Genomic DNA, 22,119 nt, shown 5'->3' on the forward strand with positions numbered 1-22,119 from the left:
AAAAGTTTTTTAACTATTATGCATATCCCAGTTTTCCTTGATGCAGATTTTATTTTTATTCCAGCAATGGCGTTTGCTTCCTTATTTAGCAGCAGCTTATGTCTTAGATTATTTTGCCAAGACATTGTTCATTAACTCCATGGAATTCCACATAGGCCTCCTCATGAAGGACAAGAGTCCACAACAGGTGAGAGAACCATCATTGATTCTTGGTCATAAGCCATATTTTGAAAGCCTAAGGCTGATCCTTGCTCCTCTTCTGAAGAGGGCCACTGACCCATAGGAAATATTTAATGCATGTGTATGCACATGCAAGCAGAAGGTGGGCACAATCTGTTGAATTACAGATCTTTCTGTGTGCTGCTTCTTTCCCCCCTCACCCTCTCACACACAAGTGTGTGTATGAGAGAAGCAGAAGGTGATTCCCAGATGGGTGGTCTAGAGAGGAAGAATAAACCCACAGTATCCAGATGACAGAATGATACAGAATTAGGGCAAGACTAGGGAACAGTCCCTGAGCCAGAGGTTTCCCACCCATCTTTAAAAGGTTTTTAAAAACATTTCTGGCAGTATTGCTACTAGTTCTCAAGCTGGCAAGCTTTGGAGGTTAATGAAGGCAGATACAGCAAAAGAGGTCCTGGCTAGTAATAGTTGAGTAGTGTTAAATGGGATGGGGGTGGGATTTCCCACTGTCTATTTGGAGAAAAAAGCTACAAAAATGCATTCTCTTTTGATCAGAACATGATGACCAGCTAGTTCTACATTATTAGCAATTGAGGCTAGTTAGGCTGGGTTATTGTCTGAAATGACAGAAGAAGATAGATGAACAAGAGCGATAATCCTTCCAAGATCTCAATTTGTAATTAGCACCTGGATTGGAGGGGCAGAGACTGTCACTTCCCTGCAAAGAAAATACATTTGGCAACAGGCTTTGTAACACATAATGCTTAGCTATTCTATTTTTACTTAATGATCACTCCTTTTCTACAAGATGGAACTTGGAAAGGAGATACATGCCTTATGTACTTCAGGCAAACCATTGGCTTCCTGGCTTGCTCAACGAGGAACTCAAGAATGTCGAGAAGCTTGTGGAGGACATGGCTATCTGGCCAGTAAGTTAATTACTTTGTCATCGCTCTACTTAAATTAGAATACAAACTCTGTCTAGTTCTACCAGTACTACAATTGTTTTGTTTTGCAGATATTACAGAGGTTTTTGGCCTACTTGTTTCCTTCCTAATTTCAACTGAGAAACCTGAAGATCTCTTAAATTCATAATTTGAGACTCTTTCATAGGTCCCCTCTCCAGCAGAAATTAGGAAGTTGGTGGCCAAGGAAAGGGCCTTCTTGGTTAAGATTCAAGTAGTACCAGATTTAATTACATTTAGCACTAAGAAAGCAACATGGAACCTTTTGGATGTTTAATTCTGCTTAAATATTGTTGACTTATTATTTTTATCTGGTAATATTATTGTTTTATCTGTCTGCTTTTTAAAACCTGCTCTTGTTTTGTACTGTGTTGCTTTAACTCTTCTATCTTTCTTTAAGCCCCTTCAACACCCTTAAAACTGAAAGGCAAAATGGAAATGTTTTAAATAAACTGAAGTTCCCTGGCAGTTTTTGCATACATACCAAAAAGCCTGGACCAGGTATTCTGAAGCATACCAATCATAGGACAAGGGGGAAATACTCTTATGAATTGGAAGTTAATTAAAGGGTAGGGATCCAATACTAAGACAAAATAGTCAGGGTTCTCATGACTTTTTAACTTCTCTGTAAATGACCTGGAGTTAAGGGCAAGTAGTAAGGTGCCTAAATTTGCCCACGAATAATTTAGGGTGCTTAGAATGAAAACAGATTGTAAAGGGTTCTGATTTGTGTGTTTTAATTGGCATCAAAATGCCAGAAACAATTCAGTTCTAACAAGTGTAAAGTAATGCATATAGGGACAAATTATCCCAGCGTCACCTATAGGGAGATATGATCTGAGTTGGCAGTGGCTGACTGAAAGAGAGATCTTGGATTTGGGATAGATAGCTCAGTGAGCATGCCAACCCGGTATGTGGTGGCTGTTAAAAGTGTGGCATGGGGAGGGGGGATTCCATGTTCGACATAATCAGAAAAGGAACTGAAAGCAAAACTGCCATTGTTTTACACAATCTACAGTATGCTGTAGCCAGACTTGGAACACTGTGTATAGGTCTAGTCACTACAGTTAAAAAAAAGATACTGGAGAGCTGGAAAAGGGACAAACCAGATGATCAAGAGTCTGGAGTACCCAGAAGATATAATGATAGATGCCAATATGGATGGCATAAAAAGGGGATTGGAGAAATTCATCTCTCCCACTCATGATGAGTTTTTATCATCCCTAGTAACAGAAGCAGTATGTAAATCCGGTGCTGTTGCCCTCATGTCCTGCTTGCAGGCTTCACACAGACAATAGGTAAGTCACTGAGTGTAAGATATATCTTTGGTCTGATCCAGCATGGCTCTTCTTATGTTTTTACATCTGCAGTTTGGTAGCATTGTGCAGTGTAAATCCTACACATGACCCCAATTGAGATCATCAATCCTACATGGCAGGGGTGGGCAAAATGCAGCCCTCCAGATGTTACTGGGCTGTATCTCCCAGCTTTCTAATCATTGTCTGTGCTGGGTAGAGCTGAAAGGAGTTACAGCCAAACAACATCGGTTCTTGTCACACTTTACCCACCAAAAGGTTAATACCCATAATTTTTCTTGTAATTCTTTTAATCACAAGACACCAAGCCCCTTCATATTGTGTTTGTGTTTGTTTTTGTTTTTCAAGTGAATCGTCTGGGTGATATCCGTAATGACAACGACCCAAACTGTACATATGAAGGTGACAACAATGTTCTTCTACAGCAAACTAGCAACTACTTAATAGGCTGGATAAATGGAAGACAACAAGGTTAGTGTGCAGAGCATGATGGTCTGGTTAAAGAAAGGTGGACAAAGACCAACAGTAGATACAAAGTTAGATTTATCAGCAGATGCAGCTTCATATCTGTGGATCTACCTGGAATGTGTGTTAACAATTTTATTAAGTATTAACATCATAACACCTCTGTGATATATTGTACTGAACTGCACTGTTAAAGTTTATCAGCAAACTAAGGATGCATCTACACTATAGAAATACATAATGCAGTTTGAAACCACTTTAAGTACTGTAACTGCATACTATGGAATCCTGGAATTTCTAATTTTACAAGATTGCCAAAGAGTGCTATGTCTTACAAAACTACAAATCCTAGGATTTTATAAGGTGGGGCCATACAGTTAAATTGGTGCCAGACTTCATTATTTCTACATTGTGGATGTAGCCTCGGTCAGAATGCACCTTTCCTCTTTAGTGATTCTACTAAAATGCTGATTAGCACTCAGGCATCATATTGTTGACAATTCTTTGTGCTGTTTTGGATCACATTCATTCCTTTATGTGACTTTCTTAGACACAGCACATGGATAATATGGTACTGTACCATCAATAGCAGATTTGTCCAGATGAGAAAAGCCTACCAATAAGAAACTGATACGTTTTAGTCTTTTCCTGTAATATGTGTGTTTTGAACATTAATATGTTTTCAGCCAGTTCTATCTGGGAACTTGCTCTTGTTTGTTTCTTTATTTAAAGCAGGACTGGGCGAAATATGATTCTCCAGCATGACCACATCTGGAAGGCTACACTTGGTCACCCCAGTATTTTCTGCTATATTTTGAGGCTCTTTATGGCTTACAAAGATCTATAAGACAATCCCTGCTCTTAAACTTACATTTTAATAGGCACCATCTAAAAGGGGAAAAGGATTGGGAGGGAGGAAGAAACAAACTTGGCCACTGACTGTTAAGTTATTGTCATGACCAGCTGGAACAGAAATAGTTGAAGGAGGGGAGCCAAAAATGGTTGGTGTCTCAGCATGGCCTGGCTTCCTTTAGAATGGCCATTAGTAGATGCTAGTCAATGAAACAAGGAGTCCAATAGAGCTGGTTTCTGTGGAGAGTGGATGGTGTCCTTCCTTCTCTTTGTTAATGCAGCCTGATGGAATGCCTGGTTTTGGCTGGCAGTGGAGAGAGAGGAAACACCTAATGGCTTCTCAGCAGAACTGATACACTCCCCTTTCCTACTTCCACCACAGCCTGATGGAATAGCTGCTGCCAGTTTGTTTAGAGTGAAGGAATCTGCCTTACAATTGCATATTTGGATTTTTAAAAATCATGCGCTTGTATTCACTCCTACATTTTGGAATAGGCACATTGGATTTTTTTTTACAGGCACAATACATAATATACATGCCAGCAATATAATTAGCCCTTAAATGCAGCAGCAAAAATACATCTGGAAATAGGTATGTTGCCTACAAGTATGAAAAGCATGGTTTTAACTCAGGCTGTTATGGGTGCAAATTAAATAGTTATGACTGTTGGGTAAGAATGCCAGCTGGCACTATTTAGAAGCTACAGACATTGTTTGTTTTATTCTGCTTCAGTATGTTCCCAAATAGTTGAGCTCAAATTCCTTAACCTATTAAATTCATTTACAGGGCAATCGTATCACAGAACTTGGGTTAGAGCACCTGAAATATCCAACATTCTGCTAGGCCCCTACTAATAGGAGAGAATGAAGGAGAACCGGGATTCCCAGCCCTTTCACAAGTGTTTTTTTTTTCCTGTTGTTAATTATTATTGTCCTCCCATTGTCTGCTTGCAATAGGAGGAAAAAATTTTATGCCAACCCTATAGCTGATGCAATGTCCTTGTTCTCCCAGCCCCATGTTTGAGGTACGAGAACTCCCCTCCTCTTCCCAGATCACATACTGTATCCTTCCCCTTCAATGTTGGAACTCTGGACATCAGAGGACTGGAGTTTATGGTATTTGCACTGGGGGGAGTGAAAGAGAATTTCAAATCAACTCTCTGACCTTTAAGGTGGCAATCTAATGTGTTGTCTCGTTCCCTGCTATGTCTTGTAAACTAAGGGAATGCACAGTGGTTCATTGATTACAAAATCCATGTCGAACTTTTAAAGACTTACAGAGTTGAAAGAGTAAATTCTAAAATAGTGAGGTAAAGATGTATTTAGATGAATTCTTGCCTGGGGCTGGAAAAAATGGGGAAAGGGTCTTAATCAGAACAGATTACTCAGAATGAATGCACAGATGAGCAGATTTTTTACCTTTCATTGATTTTCAAAGCCTTTAGTGCATAGATGTTAATGTACTTTGACTTGGCATTTAGATTTGGTATTGTTGGCATTTTAGACAAAGGATCTATTACAACACCACTGGGATCAGTAAATTTTTTGGAAGACTATGACCATATTCTTTGTCAGAAATTCATAGTGTCAGATGTTGAAGACTGCTTGGATTCTTCAGGTAACTATATTAACGTTAATATAGTTTGTGCTTGTCACATGTTACAATTTTAAGTGTGGCCCCATTTCCCCTAAATCATCTTGATTTAGGACTTGAATTTAGCAGTACTGTGTTGGAAAGAAGTTGTCTGTTCAAATGTCCTCTCCCCTTGAATCATTCACATACACACCATCATTAAATGGTGCTGGTGGAAGGGAATGCTGGTATGGTTTATTGATATTAAGGCAGTGCTACATGCTATTTGCCTACAGTGGACTCAGGCAAAATATGCTTGAGATGAGCAGCTGCCCTATCTGTAGTTTCGAAGAATCTGTAGTTTCAAACTGTGGTTATGTAGCATCTCTTGCTCAGTTGAAGTGAAGGAAGGATTGGGGTTTGTTACTATGCTTCAGTTTCAATCCCCATCAATTAATCTTCAGAAAATCTTATTTCTAGTTGTCATTCATGAGGAGTGTTTCAGCAGTAGAGTACTCTTTGCCTGAAAGGAGTTGTGCATTATGCACAATCTGACCTTTCTGCCAAAGGTTCATTCTATCACAAATCCCAAGAGGTAAAATTCTTGCTATCCTCATCTAGATATGCCAGGGAGGAGTAGTCATATTCTCAGGGTAAATTGGCAGAATATTTTATTTTATTTTATTTTATTTTATTTTATTTTATTTATTTATTTATTTATAAAGCGCTGTAGGTTTACACACAGCACTGTACATACAATTAAAATAAAATAAAATAAAGACCTGCCAATAGCGCACATTCTACAAAGAACAATGGAGATTAATACATATATTAAATTAGAAGCATTAAAATAAACAACACAGATTAAAACAGTCATGTAAGACCTGGGAATGCTTCCCCAAACAGGATTCTCTTCAGTTCAGCTTTGAAGCTGGTTAACAAAGTAATGAACCATGCTTGTGATTATGATTAAGATCATAATGGGATTGCTTAACACACATCCCATCTCTGCTTTCTTCTATCTATCCAGTGATAGCCACTTTGTTTAGCTGGAGAATGATATTTGGTTCAGCATGAATGAAACCCATTCATTCTGATATCATGTGTTTGTTTGTTTAGATGGAGAATGATATTTGGTTCAGCATGAATGAAACCCATTCATTCTGATATCATGTGTTTGTTAAATCTTGATTACTGATTTTCAGCTCTTCTCAGATGTTGGTAATGTGGCAGATCCAGCAGATACTGTGAGAATGGGAAAGCCCTGGTACCTGAGCTATAAAATCACCATGGACAAAAAAGAATACATAGACCATGCTGTTTTGAGAACTCCAAATCCTTTAATTATGGTTTGTCCTTCTCTCAGCAAGTAGAATTATGAAAAGAAGTACTTGTGTGCACTGTAAAGAGACAGATGTTGATGTGGTGGTAAAGGTATACCATATTCCCCTTAGAACAAATGTGGTTTCCAGATTTTCATGAATTAGTTCACCAAATGGACAAGCACAGTCTGGTGTGTTGTGACTGAGTAATAAATTAAAAAGCATATGTTCTTCACCCATAAAATAGTACTTAGCATGATGCCAAATTATTCCTGCTAAATCATCTCTTTATTTGAGTTACAAATACAAATATTCAAAACAGGGAACAGCTGGTTATGCAAAAAATAAATAAATACTTGACTTAATTTTCAGGTTATTTTTAAGCTCTGTTTCTATAGCGCACACAGAACACATACAGGAATTGCCAGAGTAGCTTGCTACCTAATTTATTATGAATTTTATTCTCCTGTATGAAAATATTAAGCATTCTTTTAATTATTCCAGTACCTTTAAGAGCATACAAGTGGCTTGTTTGTTACTTGCTCCGAGAGTGTGTCCAAAAGCTAAGAAACCAGGAAAAATCTGGTTATTCTGAATTTGAAGCAAGGAACAACAGCCAGGTAAACAAAATTTATAATTCCGTGTTATTTTGATTCTGAGTATTTTCATACACATTGCCAGCATACCTTTTTTAGCTACCTCTTGCTTCCATTTGTTCCCACCAGCAGCCCCTGCCCCCACTTTTGCAGGATGCTGTAAAGTAAAAATTGTTAAAGATTCACTGCTGGTTATAGCCTTTAAAGCCCTATACAGGTTAGGTGGTGGGAATGCAAGCCAGAGCCTTTTCAGTGGTTGACCTTAGGTTCTGGAATACCCCTCCTTCTCATCCTTGCTATCCTTTTTTCAATAGGTGAAGACTTTTTTATTCCAACAGTCTTTTGAGTAATGAAGGTTTTCCAAAGGCAGGAAGGTTTAAATGGGTGCTGTACTATTTTAGTTGCCATTTTAAAATAATAATTTTAATGTTGTCATTAGTTTAGTTCCATTTTAATGTTGATCTTTTGGGGAAATTTGAGATATAAATGAATAAAAGAAAATAATAATAATAACCTGTTGGCAGCACCAAAGGGTGACTACTGAAAGGGGAACCTGAGTTGAAAAGCTAGGGATTAATGAAGGAACATGTTAAGTAAGAGATCATGGTAGGTATGTCCAAGTAAAAAAAAATATGTGATGATAGAAACTACAGATCCTAGTCTGGAGTAAACAGCATTTGGAGAATAGAAATGCTTTGGGGGAAAAAGTAATAGTATACATAGACGATATGTCATAGAATCAACAAGAAACAGAGCAAGGGGCAGAGGTGGGAGTACCTAGGATTTAAAAAAAAAAACCAAAGTAAGAGGACAGATGGATAGAGTGAAGTACAGAACAGAATAGTTAAGACTGTAAGCAGGAAAATGAAGGCAACAGGTGACAGCCAGATCAGAGGGTTGGTTTTGAAATGTATTTATTTATTATCTTATTTCTATGCCAAAAAGGGACCCAAGGCAGCTCACAATATAAAAACACATTGAAACAAAATTATTAAAAACAATTAAAATAACCTAATTAAAACACTACAAGGTTAAAATTTAAAACATACAAAAGTTAAAAACATAATCTAAATTTTAAAAAGTCTGAAGGTAGTTCTATAGGGTGGGAGCAGCCACCGAGAAGACTCTCTCTCGTTTCCTCATCAAGTGAGCCTGTGATGGTAACAGGACTGAGAGAAAGCCTTCTCCTTAGGATCTTAAGGTTCTAGCTGGTTCATATGGGGAGATACAGTTTCTCAAATAGTCTGGACCTAAACCGTGTAGGGCTTTATAGGTCATGACCAGCACTTTGAATTATGCTCAGAAATGAACCAGTAGCCAGTGAAGCTGTTTCAGTATGGGAGTTATATGCTCCCTATAACTGGCTTCAGTCAGCATTCTGGCTGTGGCATTTTGAAATTGGCAAGAAGCAGTAAGTTTAGTGGGGTGGGTATGTTGTTAGAGAGAAAGAAGGTGGTCTCACTGTCAAGGTCTGATGTGAAGCTTAGAAATGGTCAATATAATATAGTAACATGAAGTTTTACCGATGGAACTTATAAGTTGGGAAAAGAGCTATTGATTGTAGTGTGAGGACAAATCAAGCAAGGGATACAGTTAACAGTTTGGCAAAGAAAAGGGTGGTGTTATGGGGAAGGGGAAGGAATAGCAATAAGCATGTTGTTGGGGAGAAGAATGAACCAGGTTTTGCTGGGGTTAGGGAGATAGAAGGACCTTTTTTTTTTTTTTTTTTTTTGGCTGTTAGTTGTGGTAGGTTTATTGTTATTTAATGTGGAGAAATAACTGCAAGGTACTAAATACAGCAGAGAGCCCTGTGGTGATTGGGAAAAATCATGCATCAGTCATGGGGCTATCCTAGAGACATAAACACAGACACACATTCTTTTTTCACATTTATAGATGAATACAAATAAATATGTCAATTTTTTTGTAACTTTGTTGTTCATCATTCACTTTGAATTTTGCTTTTCTTTTGTTTAAAGGTGTACTACTGTCATTCCTTAGCTATAGCTTTCATTGAACACGTCGTTTTGCAAAGATATCATGAATATGTTCACAGCTCCAAAACACCAGCCAGCCTTCAACCAGTACTGAAACAGATCTGTTCACTCTATGGACTGTGGTCTTTAAATAAGCACATGGCGGTGCTTTACCAAGGTGAGATCAACATTCTGCCTGCAGTGTTAAATTTTTAAAAAGGCTTGAAGTACATTACCTTAAGCTGAAAGTTTATCTCTAAGGAAGAAAAGGAAACAGAGAGAGAAATTGTTTGGTTGATCTAAATGCCTTGTCACATACTCACAGCAGCAGCACTTATATGTACACGCACATGCAGCAGCAGCACATCTTTCTTACATTCTTATCTGTGCTTAAGGAAAGCTTTTTTACTTTCTTACAGAGGAGAATATTCTGAATTGGAGTAGGATCTCTTTAGGAAATAGAAAGCAAGCTTGAAAAAGCCACTTCCTAGAAAGCAGGAGTTACCCAAACTTCAGTCTGTTTTATACTTGAAACAGCAGCAGCTTTTTCCAGAGCTCTTCAAGCCTCTGAGCTGAAAAACAGGCAAAGATGTTGATCATTGCCAAATTAGCTCTCCATAGCTCCTCTGCTCTCAGCACATTACCATGTAACAGGGAAGTCTTAGGGGTCTTGGTCTTATGATCCACCATCAGAACCTGGATAGTTCTCTGGTTCCAGGGCACCCCAGCCACTATTGGTCAGATTGTCCTCAGTTTGAGGAACACAAGGAAGTGGTGTCTCTGAGTATCCACACCTCAATTGAACTCTGTAGAGAGAAACATCTACTTCAACTGCTCCTCAGAATATCATGGCAAGCTTGCAGTCTTGCTTTTTCAGAGACAAGATGGTTAAATTAGATTCAATACTCCAAGCTCCCATCTATCCTTGAGAGATCAGGTTCACCAAGTCTCAGCAGGAATGAGAGGTTCTCCACCAGTGCAGACAGTACTTCCTGGAAGACATCTCCCATAGTGCAGCAATCTTTTGCATATCTGCTCAAGAATAAGCCTTACTGAATTCAGTGAGACGTAATTCCAACTATGTGTTTACAGGTTTGCAGCTTACACTCAGAACTAAGCCATTTAGACTATAAGAATTAGCTCCAGCATTTCAATTTAGCTCATAAATGAATAGACCTGTAGATGTAAATTGTGTTCATTAGTTTCATAATCACTAAATGTCTTTCAGGGGGCTACATCACAGGTGAAAATGCTGGTAGATTTGTACAAGATGCAATCCTAGAACTTTGTTCAAAGGTATGTTCTCAGCTGGTTTAATATTATGCTAAGTAAACAGTTGTTTAGCTGTAACCTCTTCATATATAAAAATTTCCATTGTGCTTACCTATTGCAGTTCTAAATATATTTACCATTCCTTCATCACAGTAAGGGGTTGAATTGATTAGATCTGGGCACTTTTGGAATCATTGCCAGTCTGATCGTGAGAAAGAGCACTCTTCAGTGGAAAGAGCTAACATTGTCTTTTCCAGTTCACTAACATGCAAAATATATAACTCATTTTGCATATCATGTCTAATGAGACGGCACTTCATCTTGAAAGCACAATGACATTCAAGTAACACTACACTGCATTTATTTATTTTTAAAATGTTTCCCTTCCCATCTTATAAACAATCTCCTGTCTACTGTAAAACTGGTGTACTAGTGAAAGAACAACATTGAACCTTTCTCTTGAAAGTCTTAATAACACAATTTACATGCAGGATGTTTCTTTTCTTTATTCAAAAACAGTGGCATCCCCATCTGCAGTGGTACAGTGTCAGTTTTTACCAATTTGTTCTGCTTTCAGTATAAAATGGCATTTATATGCATTACATTGTGGTGAGATTTTGTGGCCTTGATGCTCATATCTGAAGCCAGTTAGAACATGTTTGTTTTCACTAGACCATATTTTGAATCGAAATAGGCATAGTTTTCAGAGTGCTCATTCTCTACTCACCACTGCTTGAAAACTTGTGTTGTATTTAGTACCACATCTAAAATGCTCTGTATGTTTATGCTAAGCATTCCCAAGGGTGAACACTGGAGGCAAATTGAAACTGTAGTAGTGAAATATCTTCATTGTCTGGTGTGGAAGTTTTGTTTTCTGGAGTTTGTTTTAACACCTGGGATCCCCTTAAAGAACAGTCACTGCTGTGCTTGATCTTTGAACCCTATAACTATATAGTTCTTTTCCTAAACTGTACCCAAATGTGTAGAATAGAGCTGTGCCTTAATCCTACTTCCTTGTTTTCTGTCCCTCTGTGCTAGAGTCATTACTGCTTGGCATGTGCACAAAATTTTATTCCTTATTTATCAAAACTACCTCAGACGTTAAAATATATCTAAATGTCTAAAATATATTTTTAAAGCTTGCATAATGTTAATCCTGTTTTGTGTAGCCAACTATCTTCTGAAAATTGCTGTAGTCCCTTCATCTTTGACGAGAGAAGCAACATGAAAGCATGTAGCCTGAAGCAAATAGCTGGGACTTGGCAAGTGTCAAGGGCCAATATATGGTTCCCTTCAACTTTGCAACCCAGGGTAATTTGCAAAATAGAAGGCATTAATTTAACATTTGGAATAAACTGTTTTGAAGTAAAAGTAAAAATAGACATGGTCACTGAACTTTGTAAAGTAGAAACCTGAGCCTGCTGTTCCTTAGTGGTTTGGCCTAGCAATTATGCTTCTGCTCCATATTTTATGGGCAACCATAAAAACCTCAATGCAATTTCCATGTCTTTCCCCTGAATAGTTGAAGCAAGAGGCTGTGGCTTTGGTAGATGTTATTGCTCCTCCTGACTTCATTCTCAACTCACCGATTGGAAGGGCTGATGGAGAGGTAAAAAGTCTTTTTGCAAAGCTCTCTCCGATGCATGTTTCCTGTGTCCTTATGAATATTGTGTTTTTAAGCATTGTGTGTCACAGCTAGAAAATGAGAAGTGGGAGGCGAAGATACATTTTAGCAGCAGTTCAAACATGAATATCTATTGGTGTAGTTGTTTTTGATTGTTTGTTTGTTTTTGTTTTTGGTCTGATTCTGACAAGTGATCCAGTCACCCCAAATCAAATATGCCCATTCCTGTTTCTGAGTTTTGGGCTTCAGTTGCCTCAGTTTGAAAAAAATAACGAGATATAACTAGAACTTTTACTTTTACAGGCTTTGTACATCAAAAAATGATATCTGTCCCTAATACAGGGCACCCTTGATATTGATATCATCTGCATTTTGGTTCCAGGACCTTCCTTGGATACCAAAATCCATGAATATTTAAGTTCCATTATATACAATAGCATAGTAAAATGCTGTCCCTTATAGTAAATAGCAAAATCAAGGCTTGCTTTTTAGAATTTGTTTTTTTTTTTAATATTTTCAAGCCATGGATGGTTGAATCCATGGATAAAGAATCTGTGACTATGGAAGGCCAACTGTAAATCAACTTACCTTATATGAATAATAAATAGAAGCTCTTTTCTGTCAATATGGGTGTTATGCTCGCAAGTCTTTTGTAGAATCCAGATGAGTTGAGACTCAGAAGTGTTCACACTTTTTATCAGTTGGAAACTGATTCCCTAGATTGAAGCTCCACTTCAGTTTAGATATTATAATAGCCTTTGGAAATTATGTATGCTTCCTTATTTACTCTAACCACTTGTGTTCCACTGCTGAGTTGGAACCCACAAGTGGATTACAGTTGCAGGCTGAGTTAGCAGTTACATATGTGGTGCTACCCATTTTAAATTTTAGTTTGTTTCTGTTTAAAGATGAAACAGAAGGACAGGTTGCTTACCTGTAACTGTATTTCTTCGAGTGGTCATCTGCGAATACATACAAATGGGTTTCACTGCGCCTGCGCAGTGCTGTTCGGAAACTTCTAGAATCACTGGGCAAAGTTTACTTTGCAACATATAGAAACTTTTTGGCGGTAACTCCGCCCACCCGTTATAAGGCCCCTGCCTTCCCGCTCTTTCCCCAGTTCCGCAATTTTTCCGCCAAGCAGGCGATGGAAAGAGCCAATAAGAGCAGGACACTGAGGGGATGGACGGGTGGGATTTGTATGTATTCGCAGATGACCACTCGAAGAAATACAGTTACAGGTAAGGAACCTGTCCTTCTTCTTCGTGGTCTCTGCGAATCATACAAATGGGTTTAGACTGACAAGCTTAGGTATGCGGCGGAGGGAGTGTCCTGAGACCAAAGGTACATTTATTACAACAATAAACACCTTGAACCATAAAAGGAGTCAGTCTTTTTGTTCTTGCACAAACCAAACATAGCAACAACATTGCTAAACCTGAGAAGGGGAGATAAGGTCGTGCAAGACCTATCCCATTGAAATAGTGCAAGCAACATTCAACAAAATGTAAACGCAAAGGCAGTATATACACAAATGTTGAAACAACAATCATCAGTAGTGCAATCAATGCAACCCTGAAACCAACACAGCCCTCCCAAAGGCTGCGTCTCGAATGGCCCTTGTGTCCAACCTATAATGTTTGATAAAAGTCAGAGGTTGGGACCAAACAGCAGCCTTGCAAACATCCTCCAAGGGAATCCCTGATAGGAACGCAGAGGATGCCGACACTGCCCTCGTGGAGTGGGACCGAACCCTGCCAGGGAGAGGTTTACCCAACAGCTCATAGCAGAGGTGGATGGTACCGGCCACCCATTTGGAAAACCTCTGTGCAGACACAGGCAACCCCATTTTCGGTACCGAGTAGCATTGGAAAAGTCTCTCGGACCGACTGGAGGCAGCAGTTCTGTTTAGGTAAAACGCCAGCGCTCTCCTGACATCAAGAGAGTGCAGGCTCCGCTCCGCATCCGAAGTCGGGTTGGAAGCGAGGGTCGGCAACACAATGTCCTGGCACATGTGGAAAGCAGACACAACCTTAGGCAAAAAAGTAATGTCTGTCCGCAGGACCACCTTGTCCTTGTGAAACCTCAGGAAGGGCTGGTCCCTCCGCAAGGCACAGAGTTCGCCCGCACGGCGGGCAGAGGTGATGGCCACAAGAAAGGCAGTTTTCCAAGTCAGTAGTCTCAAGTCCGCCGTGGCCATTGGTTCAAAGGGCTTGGATTGGAGTGCGGACAGTACCGCCTCCAAGCTCCAAGCCGGTGCCGGTATCGACACAGGAGGATGTAGGTTGGCACATCCCTTAAGGAACCCTTTCACCAAAAGATCCCTAAAAAAAGAAGCCCTCCCCCCAAATTGGTACTTAGCACAAATGGCAGACAAATAGCAGTTAATGGATGCGAGGCAGAGCCCCTCATCCAAGAGCGCCATCAAAAATTCCAGCACCACCGGAGTAGACACTTGAGCAGGAGACAAGCCCTTTCCATCAAGGAAGAGGTTAAACCGTTTCCATTTCAGGGCATAGGACCGCTGGGTAGAAGGTTTTCTTGCAGCCAGGATCACCGTCCTCACCGATTCCGGCAGGGCGGTTAGGGCTGTATCTTCCAGGCCACCAGCGGCAGGTTCACGATGTCCGGGTGCAAGATCTGGCCGTCCTGGGTCGACAGCAGGTCGGGACGGAAGTCGAGGCGGAGGAAGCATCTCCTGGAGAGGTGGAGAAGGGATGCGAACCACGGCTGTCTGGGCCACCACGGGGTGATCAGGATCGCATGCGAACGGTCCGCTGTCATCTTGGACACCACCCTGGTGATGAGAGGGAAGGGAGGAAAGGCGTACAGCAGCTCTCCCATCCAGAGGAAGGCGAACGCATCTCCGAGGGATCCGTCCATTAGCCTTCTAGAGCAGAACTGGGGACAGTGGCTGTTCCACTCGGTCGCGAAGAGGTCGATCCGGGGGGTTCCCCACCGCTCGAACAGGTCGCTGACCGTTTCCGGATGGAGCCTCCACTCGTGGCACACCGAAGAGGATCTGCTTAGACGATCCGCCAGCTCATTGTCCTCCCCTGGGAGGTGAATCGCCTGGAGGAGCACGCGTCTCTGGATGCACCAGTCCCAGATGCGAAGAGTGATTTCGAGCAAAGTCTTGGACCTGGTGCCTCCCTGCTTGTTGATGTAATACATCACGGTAGTGTTGTCCGTCCTGAGGAGGACCACCTTGCCTGTGACCGTGAGCTCGAATGCCCTCAGAGCCTTTTCGACTGCGAGCATCTCCAAAGCATTGATGTGGAGATGTTTGTCCTGGGCCGCCCACTTGTCCTTGACAACCAGGTCGAGTAGGTGGGCGCCCCAGCCTTCCAGAGAGGCATCGGTCATCAGAGTCAATTGAGGTTGAGGCTGATGGAAGGGCATCCCAATACAGACGTTGCGATCGTCCATCCACCATCTTAGGGAGGCGGCCACCGGCCTCGGTACCGTGAGCCACTTTGACGGAGAGTCCTCCATAGGGGAGAAGACTGAGAGGAACCAGGACTGCAGGGGGCGCAGGCGAAGCCGTGCCCACGGTGTCACGAAGGTCGTTGACGCCATGTGTCCCAGAGCCACTTGGACGTCCCTGGCCCTCACCCTTCTGTGGGAAATGCAAGGGTTCAGTGATGCTACTAACACCTGAAAGCGGTCCACGGGAAGGAAGGCAGAGCATCTTTCGGAGTCGAGGATAGCTCCGATGAACTTGGCCTGCCTGGCCGGAGTGAAGTGGGACTTCTCCTTGTTGACGACCAGACCGAGAGAGTCTAACAGACGCAAGGCGAATGAGATTGCTTCTCGGAGATCCTGTTGCGAGTCGGCGACAAACAGCCAGTCGTCCAGATAAGGGAAGACCCTGTAGCCTTTCTGGTGGAGGTATGCTACCACCGGAGCCATGCACTTTGTAAAGACCCGTGGAGCCGTGGCAAGGCCGAAGGGAAGCACGTTGTAGTGGTATGCGGTGGAGCCGACGGCGAAGGCGAGGAATCTCCTGTGGGACTCCCGAATTCCGATGTGGAAGTAGGCGTCCTTCAAGTCAACCGTTGCGAACCACAGGCCCTGGTATAGGAGAGGCAAAATAGAAGCCAAGGTTACCATCCGGAACCGGCGATATTCAAGGAAGAGGTTCAACTGTCTTAAGTCCAAAATGGGTCTGATGCCGCCGTCCGCCTTCGGTACCGTGAAGTACCTGGAGAAAAATGCCCTGGAACAGTGTTCGGGGGGTAACGGAGAGATTGCCCCTTTGAGGAGCAAAGCGCGCACTTCGTCGAAAAGGGTGTCCGAGGGGGGGGTGGAAATAAAAGCTCCGGTGGGCAGGAGCTCTTCGAACTCGAGGGAATAACCCCTACAGACAATGTCTACTACCCAGGAGTCGGAAGAAATAGAGGCCCAAACGTTGGCAAAGGGCCTAAGGATGTCCAGGAAGCACAGAGGGGAGGCGAAGTGCGCGGGAAGTTTTCATGCCCTCTTCTTGCCTTGGTCGGGGTCTTGCCGGCGGTTTTTACGGTACCGGGAAGACTGGTTACGGCGGCCAGAAGATGAAGAGGATTGGGACGGGTACCTCTGGCGCTGGGAGCCCTGCTGATGAAACTGGCGGTCCTGATAGGAGGACCTATGGAATTGACCTTGCTGCTGCTGCCAAGGGCGAAATCGCTTGCGGAAAGGGGATGGAACGGGGGCCGACATACCATGTTTCCTCGCCGCCGCCTTCATCCTGAACTTACGATTAAGCCTATCGTCCGTCTCGGCATGGAACAGGCCCGAGTCATCGATGGGCATGTCTTCAATCGTGGCTCTGACACTAGAATTGAGGTCCGAGCCCCTTAGCCAGGCGTGCCTCCTCAGGGCGAGGGATGCTGCCATGGCCCTGCCCGAACACTCCACGACATTCCTGGACGCCGTGATGAGCCAGGCGCCAATGGAGTGGGCCTCATCCCTGATTTCAGTCAGAGTCCGTTGCACCCCATCCGGGACGTCCGGCACGATCGGGGAGATGCCCTCCATCAGGGTTTGGACATAGGCGCCCATACAGGCAGTGTAATTGGTCGCCTTCACCCCCAACGCAGCCGCTGCATAAGCTTTTCTAGCCAAGGCATCAATCTTCTTGGCCTCCTTATCCATTGGTGACGCCGCCTGACGCTGCGTGGAAACCTGCTGGGAGCCCTCGATGATAGCCGAATTCTGGCGAGGGTGTGAGGTCAGCCATGGTGAATTCGGAGCCAAAACCCTGTAGAGGGACTCGATCTTACGCGGCAGGCCAAGGAGCGAAGAAGGAGCATCCCAGGAGCGCTTGACCAAAGTCTCCAGAGACGGCAGGAACGGCACGGAGGGTGTCGCGTGGACTCAACCCCGAACCCTGCGCTCAACCGGGTCCTTGGCTTCCTCTTCAGGGTATGAAAGCTCAATGTCCAGAGCCCTGGACATCTTAATAACATGCTCCGCAAAAGATCTGACGTCATCAGTCGGGGAGGCTACCTCCGGGTGGTGAAGGAATTGAGGGGAATCCCGAGCAAGTTCCTCTTCACCCGAGGCGACATCAGAGCCGATGGGGTCCGGTTCAGAATCAGAAGAGAGCAGCTCAACATCAGCCACAGGTCTGGTGCGTACAGTCGGCTGGGTCACGGGCAGCAAGGAGGCGGCTGAAGACGGCCCTGGTCGGTCGGCCCATTCCTCGGGTCGGTGTCGATCCTGGCCATGAGCACGGTCCTGCTCACGAGTGCGGTCCCGCACCGAAGTGGGCTTAGCCAAAGCGACCTCTCTCGGGACTGGCAAGAAGAACTGGTCAGTTTCTGAGTCGTAGAAATACGTAACATCATCGGGCTCCCGAGCCGGTGAACGCGGAGCAGGTGAAGGAGACCTCGCTGGAAGGTCACAAGGGTCCTCATCCTCTGAGAGAAGAAAGGGAAGAGCTGTCGAAGTCGACGGGTCTTGAATTGAGGACGATTGGACGGCGGCCACACGGTCACGATCCCTTACAGGAGAGTGGACCTCGACAGACGGTGTGGCGAGGGAAGCAACCGTCACCGGGGAGTCGGGACGAGGGCGCTCCCGATGATGGGCCTTGCGGGGCCGAGAAGACTCCTTGGGCGCGGCCAGTCTCTTGGATGGAGACCCTGAGTGAGAACTTGGGTGACCACTAGACGACTTGGCCTTTTTAGCAGCAGAAGATGTTGAGGCCGGGGCCGATGATTGCCTCTTCTTGCTCGACTTAGGGCGAGCAGGTGCATCCGGGGGAAAGAAGAGGATCGGCGACTCCGAGATTCTAACCACCTGTCCGGCTTCATCCTTCTTCCCGGAGGCGGGCTCCTTCAGGCCCGAGGCATCGGGTTCGGAGGCGGCCCGTTTCGAGACGGAGTCAACCGGTTTGGAGGGCTTGGGATGGTCCGACGATCCCGACTTGGCCTTGGACTTCTTGGAGCTAGACGAAGTCGCCGAAGCCGCTTATGGGACCTCTGGTCGGAGGCCGCTCGGTGGGATGACTCCGATGCCTCGGAGGGGGCTCCCTCTTCGCGAGGTGGAGCAGAGGCGGCGGCAGAACCCAATGACCCAGATTTATGAGGGTGCTTAGCGGGTTTGGAGGTGGCACTGGGCTTAGTGGAGCCGCGGGCCACAGGGGGTGCGGCGTCAGAAACCCCCGAATCCAGCACCAGCGAAGTAGAGGAAGGTGCGCTGGCCGGGCCATCATGGGCCGGGAGAGAAGGAGCCACAGCAGAAGCCGAGGGGGCCGAGGCAGGGCGAGCATCCCCCTCCCGAATCTTGCCCTGGGCTATTGCGGAAGTCAGCCGCGATTCCTGGTTCTTTCGGGCTTGGGAAGACATAGACTTACAGAGGCTGCAAGCCCTGGGGTCGTGGTCCCGGCTGAGACACAGCAGGCAAGAGGAATGCGGGTCTTGTACAGGAACCTTTCCTCCACAGACGTCACATTTCTTGAACGGAGGAGACATCGTCAATCGAAGTCGACAAGCCAAAACGAGATCCAAAATCCAAATCGAAGTACACGGTCCGAGGTCAAAAAGCACGGGGGAAGAAGAGAAGCCAAAGTCCAGAAAAAACAGTCCGAGTCAAATAGAACCAGTGATCCAACAAACTAGCGAGAGCGAAGTTCCAAACAGCAACCAGCATGGCGGAAAAAAGGAACTGGGGAAAGAGCGGGAAGGCAGGGGCCTTATAACGGGTGGGCGGGGTTACCGCCAAAAAGTTTCTATATGTTGCAAAGTAAACTTTGCCCAGTGATTCTAGAAGTTTCCGAACAGCACTGCGCAGGTGCAGTGAAACCCATTTGTATGATTCGCAGAGACCACGAAGAAGAATTGAAAGTGTGGAACCTAAAATGAAAAGGAGAATAACTGGTTGGAAAAGAACACAGTTCCTCTGCTGTAGGCATGGGCAACTGTGGGAGACTACAAGGCCAAATAACCTCCAAGAGACGTTGGCAGCCACATCCCCAGATATACTTCTGCCAAAAACAAAATCAAAATTTTCACCCCAAATGGCCACAGACACTCTTTATTAGGCCTGGGGGCATTTTCTGCACATTTCTGTGCTCCCTGGGTAATTTTAGGGAAAGGAGAGGACCAACAAGTACATTTCTTCCTACTTGGCAGGGGATTGGTGTAGATGGCCCTTTAGGTGTCTTCCAACTCTGTGATTCTTGATTTGTTTATTTAAAAAGGCCTCTCTTGAACCTAAAATATTGGCTCAAACATAGGCAAAATGTCCCCCCAGACATCCTAGAAACCATTTGGGGGCAACTTGGAGCAAAAAAAAAAATCTATTTTGAAAAAAATAAAATAAATGGTCCACTGAGGTGACAAAAATGGCTATGGGGGCGCATGCGGCCCACAGCCACATTTTGTCCACCTATCTTCTAGGATGAAAAGGGGATTTTTAATCTTCTCAAATGACATATTCCACTTTCAAAACCCTTCTATTTCATGTGTTTGGCCACTCTAAAAAGATGAAGACAGACATATGTATTACTGTGGACCTATCACATCGGCGGGCTAGCAATCCACTGACTGGAGTATCTGCAGCTTGTCATACCCTATATTATGCAGTGGCACTGATGTGAACATGCAGGTGTCACTGACACACACATCACTGCCCATGGAATAAAATGAGGCCTGAACATCATGCATTTCCCCCCCATCTGCAGAGGGAGGCAGAACCAAACCCCTGCAGATGGGAAGCATCCACTGTGTAACAGTTAAAAGAGCATTGGGTTGAGACAGTTTTAGGTTAAACCTAAAAGGTTGAAAAACTAGTCTTTGTTCATTACCCTTTTTCCTTTTTCCTTCTAGCTTTATAAAAACCTATGGAGCAGTGTTCTTCAAGGTGAGAAGGTGTTAGAGAGACCATCCTGGTGGCCAGAATTTTGCAATAACAAACCTGTTGTAGGTCGATTGAGGTCAAGAATGTAAATAGAAAAATACTTTGGTACAGACCAGGAAGGGCCTGGATGATTAATTCTGATCTAACTTTACAAGGCTAAAGGATCATGCGATTTTATAAAATGAATTTATAAAGAAAATACTTACAATAACAGGCTTTGAAATATTATTTCAGCTCATTTTCAGGACTGTTAGCACAATCAAGATGAATGCAGCCCATTGTGGGTGCAATTCCCACTTGTGTCATTGAGTGAAGCCTTATGGGAATGGCATTTTGTCCAGATGGGCTACCCTGTGTTACTTCTGTTTCAGTTGATCATAGCTGATGTCTGACATTTAATTCCTTTGTTTTCAATAATTAACTCTTAAGTGTGAAAATGGCTACAACATAATTAAAAAAAAAATGATGTCCACATGAAGTCAGCTAAATTTTCTGTTGATTTTAAGCGTCATTGAAGGTTCAAGTAACCAGCACTGGGAAAATGTATATGGATTGTACAGTTAATAAAATGTTGTTATTCTTTCAGCATAGATCAGATGAGAACTGATTTTGATTAACGGTCATTTTTTCCATCTCTATTGCAAGTATTCATTCTCTTGTTTCATCTATGTTTTAATTAATGTTAATGGTGCTTTTTATTTTTTAAAAAATCAATGTATTGCTTCCAGCATTGTACACTGTAATTATAGTTGTGGCTTCTTTCTGAATGCCACAGATTTAATACCTGTTAAATGTGAATGTTATAATATATGTAACTAAACTCTTACCTGCTAGGTAATTGTGAGAATTTGTTTTGTGCTGACTCAGTGGCGTATATATTAATAAAAAATGTTTTAATACAGTTTTAAAACTTCAAAATATGAATGGATATTAATGTATTTAACTTTCTGTTTCACTATGTTTCCTCTTTTATAAGAAAACAGGATAAAATGTTTAAAACATTAGTGCAGTCTAAATAGCCTACAAAGTATAAAAGCAAAAGTCTGTTAGCTATGAATCCTTAACTTGGTATCTTTTCAAAACCTGTGCCAAAATTTTATAATAATTTTGTACTCCTGAGATTAATGTCATGATCCACAACTGTTGTACTGATATATCCAACAGGTTTTTTTTTTCTTTAAACCAGTGGTTCTCAACCTTCCTAATGTTGCAACCCTTTAATACAGTTCCTTATGTTGTGATGAGCCCCAGCCATAAAGATGAGCTGCGTCTCAGTTCTTAAGACCATCAGATCTATGTGTTTTCTGATGGTCTTAGATGACCCCTAAGAGGTTGAGGACCCACCAAAGGGGTTGCGACCCACAGGTTGAGGACCACTTCTTTAAACTTTACAAATAGATTCTCAAGATCTAAATCTGGGGTCTTCCCAGAAGCTGGTGCCAAGGGAGGGATTGGGGACTACCAGGAGTGAATCCAACCTCTTCTTTGGAGGGGTAAAAACTGTTAATTCCCACTAATTTCACATGTCAGCTCTATATATGACTGAGTCTGTACCCAGCCCAATGTTTTTCAATCACCTGTCAGCTGGGAGACACAGCCAAATCTGTTGCCCACATATACTTTCTCCTC

General features: G+C 43.2%; 1 protein-coding gene across 6 annotated transcripts in view; it reads left to right on the plus strand.

The window, feature by feature from the left end:
- Positions 1-21,408, plus strand: part of LOC149280667 (peroxisomal acyl-coenzyme A oxidase 3-like) — a 45,303-nt gene extending 23,895 nt beyond the window's left edge. For 5 of the 6 annotated variants that reach the window (XM_089500216.1, XM_089500215.1, XM_089500218.1 and 2 more), the window contains 9 exons: positions 65-187; positions 992-1,112; positions 2,813-2,935; positions 5,286-5,399; positions 7,181-7,296; positions 9,252-9,426; positions 10,477-10,544; positions 12,043-12,129; positions 20,460-21,408. In XM_089500216.1, coding sequence (XP_089356342.1) covers positions 65-187; positions 992-1,112; positions 2,813-2,935; positions 5,286-5,399; positions 7,181-7,296; positions 9,252-9,426; positions 10,477-10,544; positions 12,043-12,129; positions 20,460-20,579 — 1,047 coding nt within the window. In that variant the 3' untranslated portion in view covers positions 20,580-21,408. The remainder of the gene's footprint in view (positions 1-64; positions 188-991; positions 1,113-2,812; positions 2,936-5,285; positions 5,400-7,180; positions 7,297-9,251; positions 9,427-10,476; positions 10,545-12,042; positions 12,130-20,459) is intronic. The other variant, XM_089500220.1, reaches the window with a different exon arrangement.
- The last annotated feature ends 711 nt before the right edge of the window (positions 21,409-22,119 follow it).

This window comes from Sceloporus occidentalis, unplaced genomic scaffold (genome assembly GCF_023333645.1).
Source record: "Sceloporus occidentalis isolate IW3139 unplaced genomic scaffold, rSceOcc1.0.p SCAF_150, whole genome shotgun sequence".
Taxonomy (NCBI): Eukaryota; Metazoa; Chordata; class Lepidosauria; order Squamata; family Phrynosomatidae; genus Sceloporus; species Sceloporus occidentalis.